This window comes from Micrasema longulum, unplaced genomic scaffold, assembly GCF_059751315.1.
Source record: "Micrasema longulum isolate JH-2025_06_02 unplaced genomic scaffold, ASM5975131v1 h1tg001829l, whole genome shotgun sequence".
Lineage (NCBI taxonomy): Eukaryota > Metazoa > Arthropoda > Insecta > Trichoptera > Brachycentridae > Micrasema > Micrasema longulum.
In genome coordinates, this window is record NW_028279003.1 from 3,677 (window position 1) to 16,085 (window position 12,409).

The 12,409-nt window shown below is 31.4% G+C and overlaps 1 protein-coding gene across 1 annotated transcript in view; it reads right to left on the bottom strand.

The window, feature by feature from the left end:
* Nucleotides 1-3,113: 3,113 nt before the first annotated feature.
* Nucleotides 3,114-12,409, bottom strand: part of geko (olfaction protein geko) — a 57,600-nt gene continuing 48,304 nt past the window's right edge. Inside the window, exons 3-4 of the mRNA XM_088238144.1 lie at nucleotides 9,904-10,036; nucleotides 3,114-4,170 (exon numbers count right to left, since the gene is read on the bottom strand). Coding sequence (XP_088094270.1) covers nucleotides 3,999-4,170; nucleotides 9,904-10,036 — 305 coding nt within the window. The 3' untranslated portion in view covers nucleotides 3,114-3,998. The remainder of the gene's footprint in view (nucleotides 4,171-9,903; nucleotides 10,037-12,409) is intronic.

Genomic DNA, 12,409 nt, shown 5'->3' on the forward strand with positions numbered 1-12,409 from the left:
CCTCTCTCTTACAATAAATTTAGATTGAAATAATATATTTTACTTTATCTTTCAGTGTAGGATTCAAGTAAGGTAAATTGCATTTTAAAGAAATATTTTAGTTCTTATTATTTAACTCAACTTTACCAATTGCAAACCATTTTGTAAAAGTCGTAAATAACCTGTACTAATAAAATTGCAATCGAGTTGTAGTAGAGTTTGATTTGAACCTCGGACTTGTGAGTCCACAACACTACCATAGGACCAGAACCCGATTTCCTTAACTTTGAAAAAAAAAAATTGAGAACGTTATTTGATTGAAACGCAAACAAATTGAATAGAATTGAAACGTTTTAAGAAATACAATAAGCTATATTCACAAAATAGAAACACAGGAGATCAAATAATCGATAGGTATGGAAGTTCAAACAATAGCAAAGTAGTGAATTTTAGACAATACCTAATGTGATTACTTAAACAAGATAATGACAAGTCATGGTCCTTCTTTAATGCCTGGACTTTAATTTGACATTTAAAAAAAATTTTCATCTCTTTTCAAAAATAATAATATCAATATTGTTTACATTTCATTCGAAGACAAATTGAATGCAGTTATGCAGAAAACAGCCAGCCATAGAAAAGTGAACTGAGAAAATAGCACTTTTGTGAAAAGGGTTATTAATTGAATCTACAAAACAGTTGGAATGTTTTTGACTTTAACAGTTTTTTTTATCGAACAAACAAGAATGCAATTACGTATTTGACCAGTTTTATTGATTTTTAAGGTACCGTGAGATTTTTCTAGTTTTGTGGGTGTTTTTTGCAAATAGAGAAATGCCGTTTTTAAAAAAGACACCATTTTCAAAACGTGATTAATACATTTTATTTTGTGTAAAAGTGGTCTGGCAGTTTTTAGCAGAATATGGAATTGACCTTTCTGCACCCGATAACATAAATATCTAATTTTTTCAAAATTGTGGATTGGCTGCTTTTTGCATACCTACGTTCAATAAAACCTTTACATTTTTTTAAGTCTCCCTTTTTCAAAAATAATGCTTAAAATAAAAATTAAGTACTAAAATTTTACAGTGATGGCGTTTTAAAAAATAACATTTAACTACTGTCATGTGATTAACATAAATTAAATCTATGCTTAAATTTATTTATTTACAGAACATTGCACATTTCGGCCTGCAATGATTATAATTTTTACAAACATTTTTAATCATCCTTAATATTATTCTAAGATACGCATTCATAAACCTTAATAGCAATGGCAGCTACGGAAACCATCGTGTTATAAAAAAAAACTTTCCAGTACACTAAAAAAAGGGGAAATTTAAGACAACTTTAATGTCAAAGTATTCGCGGGAGGTTTACAAAGTATAATACCGGATTTATATAATAACAATGTTAAAAACATTGGCATATATAATTAAAATGTTGTATTTACAGAGTACAACATTTAGTACCTATTGATGATAACTAAAATCGGGTAACCGTGGTATATTCCAAGCACCGGCAATGCGGACAGCGTAGCGTAGAGCTTTCACCATTAAAAATTTGATTCCGTTACGGATTAAATACAAAAAATGAGTATGCACTCAAGATTTTTTTATCCTTCGCCCGGCTACACTACGAAATTTGATGGATCAAACTCATTCAATCCCGAGCAACAATGTTTTCACTTTAAATATCTTTAAAATCACCTATGGTTTATTAGCTGTCCTGGAAGTCAGTCCCGAGCAAAAACCTGCTGTGACTTTCAGATTTGTCATTTCTGTTTTCCTCCGACGAATCAACTTTTAAAATGTCGCATCTTACGAGAACTTGTGTCATTACTACGATTTATTGATCACCTTCTGAAATGCTTAGATATTAATGAAATTTCTTATTATTTATTAAAGGTGTACAAAAATTATGTTTTGTCTGATCATGAGTTGTTGATGCTTGGGATGAACGATGTATTAGTAATAATGATACTTGTAAAAAGAGTGTGTAAATGTTAATTTTAAAGATATAATAATTAACTGAGCTGCCATTGATAGATTCATTAGTATCATTCATAATCTTAAATGGAAAATTGTTACGATTTGAAAGACAGACGTCGTTTTATTGCAAGCTAGTAATTAGAAATGACAAAAATATTTTTTTATAATCCTGCTAGTGTACATGGTGGTTTAAGCTGTGAAATAATTGAAGATTTCGTTCAAATATGAAAAATAACGAATCAGTACCATTTCAAAAACATTAGGAAAACTCTTGAATATTTTATTACAATTAAAATTAATAACTTAAAACTAATTTAATAATTTCTTGAATTCCGATGTCTGTATTCAACAACCTTATATAAAAATACAGTCCATTCAAATTTTTAATTAACAGATTCAATGTTGAACAAAAAGTGTTTAGATACATTATAATCTAATTTGCGTGCTTACACAGGCAAAAATGTGTATTTACTTGGTTCACCAGCAGGCAATAATTGAACTTAATTAAATCAGAATGCAGTGTACTTATTTGCAATAAACAATATTTGAGTTTATCCAAATGCCAAAAAATATGAGGATTTGATTTCAGCCCCTAGGGAGAATTTTCAACAAAAATTGACACATGGAAGAATGAAAGAAATATGGATGTACAAACACAAGCAGAATGATAAATGATGTAATAATAAGTTATTACATCATTACAATGGAATTCCATCAAGAATTGTCAATAAATAATTTAAATGAAAGAATGATAAATGTTACACAGTGTATAAAGTAGCCAATTAAACCCCCTCATGACAGATCACAAGCCATAAATGCCTTGACTTCCATATTTCTTTATTTAAAAAAAAAAATGTTTACTTCATAATGTATTATTTGTAATTGTTTAAAATTATTATATGCTACGTTTAAAATTAATATCACAGTTAATACAAAGTCCAACTAATAAAAAATAAGTTTTTTGTCTTAAGTAGTGCACTTTTGCATTTTTAGTACTTTAAAAAACACAACAGTTAAAATAGTATACCTTATAATAAAATATCTATGATGAGACTCGTACTTATTAAAATATTTGTAAAACAACACATAAATCATTATTGCCAAGCGAAAATTCAATTTATTAAAATGTATCATATTTAACGGTTTTTTTTTTATTTAAAAAGAGAGCGTTGTTGTTATTGATAATCGAAAAATACTTTTTATCAAATTTATTTACAATCTTAAGAACCATTTTTTTTTTCTTTTAGAAAAAATAATGTGTGTACTTATATATTTTTAAAATCTCGCTTTTAAATCATCATCGCGATAGTTTTTCAAATTTTATAATGTAAACGTGGAGATTCATATAAACGCAAAATATTTTTTATAAGAAACAATACTCTGAACATCACGGAATCAATAAATTTATTATATAATTAGTTTTTGCTCGAAAGTTTCAATCTAGGAGCTTTCAATTATCAAACAAAGTATGCACAAGTACTAAATTTTCTCTGTAGAGCTCATACACTGAACAATTTTTCAGTTTCATTGAGAGCCAATCTGGTTATATCAGCAAAATCATACTTTATAAAATATATCGAATTAAGATGAACATAGATCTTTTATAGAACTCATCAAAAACACTACAAAATTTAATGAAAAGATTTATTAATCGTTTATTAAATGTGAATAAGAAATCTGTTTCTGATAAACTAATAATTATGAAGTATTTGTGTATTGTTTTATCGGGAAATATTTTTTTGATCCATCAGCGATGTAATGTTTTGTTTAATTAAAAGTAATTAAAAAAACCCATTGTATCATAAAATAATATACAAATTATGGTTTTGGTTAACTGAAATGAGATATTTTGTTTTTTAAAGTCCTTTAAATAGTTATTTCTTCTAAGCAAACACCATCATTTCTGATTTATCTTTGGGGTCCCATTAGTTTCAAGTAATAAGACGTTTTCAATAAAAAAAGCAATACAATTTGTGACATCAATTTCAATATCCTTTTCTCTGTTTCCGGTTGTGGCGTCGTTTCCGTTCAACGCATGCGCACCTTCTTCATCATCTCCAGGACCTGGAGGCCAGGAAGTGGACACGTGGTGTAGAAATTGTGACATCCGGTCCCGTCCGTGCCGGAAATTAACTGCCCCATGTGCGCGGCGAAGTGATATTTTGACGTCACTTCCGCCATAGTTCCGAGAGATGTGTCGCTGAAAAATAAAAATAACACATATTTTAAACACTTTCCACTTAGTATTTGCACATCATGAAGCATAGATCACTACTATGGTTCAGAAATTACGAGCAGGGAAAATTCGTGGTACTCAGTCTGCAAAAACGATAAAATATTATAGCAAAAAATTACACCGTATAAAGTCGATATGACAACAACAACAACAATCCATCACGCCGTTTCCCCGTAAGGGTAGGCAGAGAGGATAGAACGCCACATCACTCTATCTTAGCATACAGATCTCGCTTCTTCTACATTCATACATCTTCTCATGCACGCGCGCCGATTATTCCAACTTTTCACATGTCCATCTTCAAGTATTTGTTGGATTTGGTCATGCCTTGTCTTTCTCGGTCTACCTCTATTTCTACATCCATCAACATTCGCATTGTAAATATTCTTAGCCGTTCCTTCACTGTCCATTCGTTCTACATGTCCAAACCAGCGCAGAGCTCCTTTCTTGATTTTGTCGATAATGCTTGTCTCAACCTTACATAAGCTACGGATCTCAACATTTGTGCATCTATCGTACATAGTTTTACCACACATTCACCTGAGAGATCGCATTTCGACAGCGTCCCGCCTACTTTCATCCCTGTTTTTCCAAGTCCATACTTCGCTCCCATACTTTCATTTCATTTTCATTTCATTTATTTATTCAGATATTTAGAACATTACAGAAAAAAGACCCAATTCATTCTAAATACAATAATAGATCACAAATTACAGTAGATAGTTATGTTATTAAAATGTATATGGTATAATGTTAACAAAATGTAAAAAGAAAAATTAAAAGTTAGAAAGTGCTTTCCTAAGGGAAGGCCCACTGTCGTGAAATATGTCGACATCCGAGGCGATGCGATTAAGTAGCAAGATTGCTCTACCAACCGGTATAACCATTGGCAGGTTGGTTCTGCATCGCGGTAGGTAAAACAATCGATGCTGTCTTTGTCGAAGATAGTTATCAGGTACGAACAGACCTACATCCATCAGAATTTCTGAGTTATGTATGCGACCACCGATCACCTGGAAAAAGTGAACACCCAAATGAACGTCCCTCCTCTTTCATAATGACTGATAGCCTAGCATTCCCAGTAAAAAGTCGGTTGGGAAGAGCCAAGGATAATATCCACACTCTTTTAGGTACAGATAGCGCAGAATTTTTTTCTGCACTCTCTCCACCATCAAAGAGTATTGAGTCTCATGTGGCGACCAAATAATGGAACTAAACTCCAAAAGACTTCTTACCAAGGAATTATACATCAGGGTTGGGACCAGGACTCCGTTGTGAACTGCTAATTTTGCCTCTTGCGACAAACATTTATTCGCCAAGGTTGATTTAAGTGCTCCGTTCACTCTGTTCCCAGCACTCATCCTCCTTTTAATATCTTTCACAGTCATTCCATCCCTAGTAAGTAAGTTTTTCGGTTTCTCATAAGAAATAATTTATTGAAATAGCAAAACGATAAAGACACGCCAATGATAAATATCTACAGACAGTAAAAAATCACTTTTCTAGTGCCATAATCCAGGGAGAAAATACGGGACTACGTTTGTATGAAGAAAATACGTAAAACCGCGTTTCCTCTTAAGTATGCAGAAATATTCCTGATTTAAAAATTTTATATCCGCCCAATAGGGAAATATCACATACTACGAATACCGGTAAAAATATATGAAATAGATTAAGAATAATTAATTGTAATTTTAAAATCAATATGGATATTGTGGAGAAATATTTTCATATACAACTTTAAAAAAAAAACATATAAAAAAATGTGTCACTACAACGTGACATATTTGGCATTGATAATTGTGATGTCAAGTTTCGTGACGATGTTCTATAAAAAATTTAAATCTTTTAAGAACAAAATTCAAAATTAACGCATAAGGGGCGTGACCAATGCAATGAGTTTTAGTGGGAATACAAAATAATAAATTTATAAATATTTTTTATGACAATAAGTAATAAAAAAATATTTTTTTTACTCTACAGTACTTCATGGACCCTTGCTACTCTAAAAATAAAAAATAAAGTCTTATTCTTCTATTAGGTGATGGCGCCAACCCCTACTCTACGAGGTGAATAGCTACTCGATTTGTTTTTTCCTCTGAGTCAAAACCACTCGTCTAGGGTTTTGGTTTTATATCGCACACTTAACTGTATTTTTTAACCACCCAGATACAAAACGAAGGTAACTCAACTGAACTGAACTTTACTTTGACTACATGTAATAGTTTTACTTTTATGTAATAACCACACTATCAAATATGAAATAAAGTAAAATTGTTACCGGAACGATATAATTATAAACACGCTCGTATACAAGATTTATATTTAGAGTTATTGTATAATCTTTTCCATCTCAAAGTCGGAAGTAATAATTTCACGAGCGGTGAAAGTGACTACCTAGTAATAAAATACCTCTACTAGAGCCCACTGTACTGGCCATATTACATTATATTATATTCGTGAAATGCTTCTTAGATAACATTACATACGAGTCGGTCTTAATAACTAGCCGCTGTCCGTGCTTTTAATGACTTCTTACACAATACAATTTTGTTAGTATGGATTATTAAAATATATCCCACATAATGATCATAATAACACCTTTATCCGCACATAATTAATTAATGTATCAAATATTTTTGTGTACCAGATATTATGTTATTATCTAATATATACTTACTGTAAACTATTTTTTATATACCATTTTTTTTAAAACGTATAAGTATATGTAAATATATATATATTTTTGTTTAAATTCTTTACAAATTATTTACAATTTGCTTTTTAATTCAAATACTTTTCTTATATCTATATGTTTTTTTTTCTTTTTTACTATGTCAAGTTTCACTTTTTATTTTGCATGGCAGTATGCTTTTTATTGTTTCTACATGTATACAAAAAAGCGTTGTTTATCTTTTAAATTATTACTTACTATGTTTGTACTTACCTGTATATTTTTTGTAAATGCCCGTTGGGCGTAATGTAAAATAATTTAAATAAAAAAAAACTTTAAAATAAATGGTGCATAGGGCACTGCTTTGTTCAATCAAAACTGCAAGTCTCAGTGTAACGAAACATTATAAATGAAGTATCCTGTCACATAAAAGTAATTTACTATAGAATAAGTAATAATACTAAAATCCACAAATTCATAAATAAACAGTGACCGGTTATTTATATCTGCAGAATCTTTTCATATATGTATTTTTTTTTTTTTTTAATATTAGAGTTTTCATAATAAACCCAATATTTCAATTTTGGTGACCATTTTCGACGAGTTGTAAATAACTCACTATTAGAAAATGGAAAACAAGTTGGGGTAGAGTGGGGTTCGAACCTCGAACCTCTGATCCGTGAGTCCGCAACACTAGCCACGGAACCACAACCCGATTTGTAAAAAGTAAATAAGTCAACAGTGTTTGAGTATGCGCAAATGCTTGCAGACTGGCTGGATTTCCTCCCTAGGGAGTTATGCATATTTAAATTTATTTAACAGAGAGGGAAAACATTTTTCAGAAGGGAATATGAACGTCTAGGCATTTACAAGGCTTATGACCTGTCATTGGATGGTTTAAGTGGCCACTTTACAAACAGTTTAATATTCACCATTCTGCCCATGTTTGAACATTCACATTTCCTCAACTCTTCCATCTGTCGACTTTTGTGAAGTAGAAGAGCTGAAACCTTTATCACGTTGGTGAGATGTTACACAGTGTGTAATGTGGTCACTTAAACCAACCAATGACAGGTCATAAGCCTTGTAAATGCCTAGACGTCCATATTCCCTTCTCAAAAATGTTTTCCCTCTCTGTTGAAATAAATTTAGGTAAATAAGTCCTTCAAAAAATAAATAAATTATTATTTAATTTTTAATTCTCTGTCATTCCTCAGTTTTGTATGCATTTAATTTTATAATAAAAATAAAAGTCTTGAAAAAATCGTAAGAGTGATGAAATCGGTTACTGGTTATTCAAAAATTTGTGAAAATAAGTATCTCTTGTCATTTATTCCTATAATAATTTACAAATAATTTTTACAAACAAATCGAATGTTTTACATAAAGTAAGTCTAATGATTTGGGTTCTATTGCATGGTCAATGAAACATAAGAGTAAAAAAAAAAAAAAAATCTTTTCATATTTATCTTACCAGGAATCGAACCCAAGACCTAAAGTATTGTAAACGATACACCAACTACTACACTACGACCGCGTATTTAAAACTCAATTTTCTTTTCATAGATAATTGTGATTAAGAGACACTCATCTAAGATCCTAGATCTTTTTCACCCATTTATATTCTTCACCTGTCCACCCGGACATGTTGATGAACTATCATCATATTATTATACCCATTTGCACCATTGTTTAGCTACATTGGACCACCAGATGCGTGAAGGTAAGGCGATCAGTCTTAGGTTTCAAATGGAACAGCGAAACATTTCAGTCTTAACCATATTCTTATTATTTTTCTTAGAGGTGGGGGTCAGTGCTGTTCAAGCTCCTGACGTCACTGCGACCTGTGAAGATTTATTGTAACGGGTCCCTGTGAATAGTTCTCGCCCTCCAAGCCCAGGTCTATAAGAGCCTGGCTGCTGTGTGGAAGGCGAGAGTTTACATTTTGCTTAATCTCCCCCTCCAAGCCCAGGTCCATAAAAAGCCTGACTACTTAGCTGAGCTGTTTAACATCATCAGGTTTTACCAGTGGTCCCCCGAGGATGAGGCTACTTTTATGATGTAAAGCATCACATTCACATAAAATGTTTATACGTCTTTCCTCATCTGCACTGCAGAATCTACATCTAGAAGTTTCGGAAAGGTTCATTCTAGCATGGTGTTTGTTCGATCTGTAGTGCCCCAGTATTCAACTACCTCAAATACAATTATTTCACTTCTACTCAGCCAGAAATCTAAACCGAGACATCAACCGTAGTATAGTGGTGGCTACAAGATTCATCCTTACTGATTTCCTTTTTTAAGATTTTTACATGAGAGTAGCCAACGAGTTGAAAATACTCCTCCAGGGTTTTGGTTCTAATTTACAAACAGAACTGTTATCTTCATTCGCTCAAACCCAGACAAGACAGACAGCAACGGAAAGAAGAATGAATCACTAGGTCGATTTCAATCGCTGATGAAACACTTTTATAGTAAATATGGTGGTCTTATATTGAGAAGGAGCCGGCGGTACAGAAAGTTCCTGTTGTGACAACCCAGGACAAAAGATCCTGACGCTTGCGTACAAGGAGGCCCGACCCTGGATACACCGCGATATAGGATCTAAGAGAAAAAGATGAAATTTTATACTTTTGCAAGTAGCAAAGCCTGCTTTGAGCTGGGCATGTGAAAAAAATGTCCAACGATGTCCAACAAGTGAATTTTCTAAAAGAAGCGATCTGCAGGCAGACAAACGTTAAAACTGACAGAAAAAAGCAAGAGAATTGGACACTAAAGAAGTATGATAATTAAAAGCGTAGAGTAATTTAAGAAGCGACCAAATCCTAGCTAGGAATGAAGAAATAAAGGTTCATTAGGATGAATTATAAATATTTTCAATGTTATTTACCACGAGAGAAACTTTTATCCAACAATAGTCAGTAAAGAAATACAAAAAATCATAACATTTCGATGCGCTTTCAAAATGGGCAAATCGATGAAGATAAACTTCCAGGAGCGCATAAAATTGAAGAGTCATATACCTAATTAGTTTCAGTAGAGATGTTTCGCTTTCCGTCAATCGTCTTTTGGCGGCACCAGCGCTCAGTTCGCAAATCAGCTTCGGAAGGCATGCGTTCTTTATAGTGGCTATCACCTCAACTCTGCTTCTACCACCTGAAAAAAAAGAAAACCTCGTGTTACTTTATTTGCTCCTGATACAAACAATACAATTAACGTCTATGTTTACACAAAAACTATAGGAATTTACCTTAACAATGAGAATACCGTCCTTATTATACCATGATGTCTAGGCGTAACTTTATACTACGTTTATAAGTAACGCGCAATGAGTACAAAGGAATATGAAAGAATTTATATACATGTAATATTATAGTTATATTAATAAATTAGTAGAATTTCCTTTTTTTTTTTATTTTCCTTTAATTATTAAGTTAGAATTATTATTTAGAATATTATATTACATAACGTATAATTTATTCACTGCTGTGATTATTTTGTAATAAAAAAAATAAAAAATATATTTAAGGTGTTAATAAATAAATGAATATTACGTATGCATGTTTCAGTGAGAAGATAAGAGATTCATCGATGATCATTGATATTAATTTAGAATCAAAGAAAATTAGAATATTTGCATGAAATTTTGTCGGCATCAAGTATTTTTATTGTAAACAATTAAGATTGAAACTCTAAATATTATGTTAAGGCATTGAGGTATACAACTAGAGTAAACATAGGCGTCAATTGCGGCCAATTGGTGTATGTTTGATAGAAAGGACTTAAGTCTGTTGCGAGCGTTCGCCAGATACTTTTCTCCTCGAAATTACTAAAATGCCTGTATGTACGCTAAGATACTGCAAAAATCGATCTGGAAAAGCGATGGTATAACCTTTCAACGGCAAGTAATGTCCTTATCTTAGTCATTTTTTTTTAAATAGCTATTTTAATGTCAAAATACATCTTATAAATATGTTACAATTCGCGAATTATCTCCTGTCTCCGTCCTGCTCAGTTAGTTAAAACGACAAACAAAGGTAACGCGGATGCAGAAGGGAGCGACATACTGAATATAATTTACAGTAGACCGATGTAAACAGTACGTGCTTTTTACTGTACTACTTGTTTTGCTTGTCAAAGTCGGCGTGACGATATTTGCTATCTCCGCTGGTCAATTCCTATTCTTTGGGGAAGACTTTTTAGCTCGGATTTGTATGGAGTGTTATCTCTATATATTATACCTCAATATGTAAGGGTAACAATTTTAATGTCGATGTTAAGTTTTATTTAGTTTATTTTTTAATTTACGAGCTGTAAATTCTTTATCATCATTAACTGAAATGGTGCATGCGACACTGCATTGGTACAACGACCGCAGCTACCGACCGTATCTCGATCATTTTTGTTACATGAAAGTAAAAAGTTCAGTCTTACGCTTCTGGTCCCAGTCTAGAGACTAAAATATTCTAGAGAAAAAACTGCCTTTTGGAATAAATATTTTAGGTTAACTTGGACGGGAATTAAACTCAAGACAGACACGCGAAATTCATATAACACAAAATAACACCATTCTTGTTACTCTAAAATAACTCGAGACAAAACAAACATATTTTATTTTAATACATTAATTAAGATAATGTGTGAATTATGCCTAAGTTAAATACCATGTTCTTAAACCAGGGCCCCGATTACAATGGGAATTTAACAGAGTTAGTAATATGGCATGTTTTTATACTTTTAACTACTTTTAATTACTTATATTATATATTATTATGTAAATAAAATCAATATATTGCTGCTCTTACTATAATGTGTCATTAATTTTGAAGATGTTTTTTAAATTGACCTAAATTTATTGTCTTATATTTCACTTAAAGATTCTTCTCATCGTTTCTTTGAATCCCTTAAAATAAATATGTGTATATTTATGTTTTTCCTTTTTTTTAAAAAATGTTATTACTATTTTATTATATTTTTACATCTGAGCATGTTTTTCATTCTTTATTTCAATTCTTAATTTTTAATTACTGTTTCAAATTTTCTTCATCTTTAATATTATTTCCATTTGTAAATACTCACTACAAACTACAAACTTTAAAATATCTTTTTTTCACTTAAATTTTAATTTTTAAACAACTTTCATTTATGTTTTTCTTTTTCCTTCTCTTTTTTATACTTTCATAATTAACCTTACATATAATTGCTTTATAATATGGAAACTTCTCTGGTCCATTAGAATTAAGTCTAATTGTGTAAAATATTAAACTTTGTAACTGTACTGTATGTTTCCTGAATAAAAGAAAATAAAAAATAAAAAATAATTATTGCCTATGAAGTAAAATTGAAATTTCTGTACAAAAATGTCTTAATTTGTAAACATTTATAATGTCTTCGTAGATAACCTGTAATTGTAAATTTTTCATACAGAAAACTTGAGTTTACTTTGTAGATACAATTGAAGATAACTGTAAACTTTCCATTGTAATTCGGGGCCAGGTGGGATAATAAATTGCCTGCCCATGGCCTTTG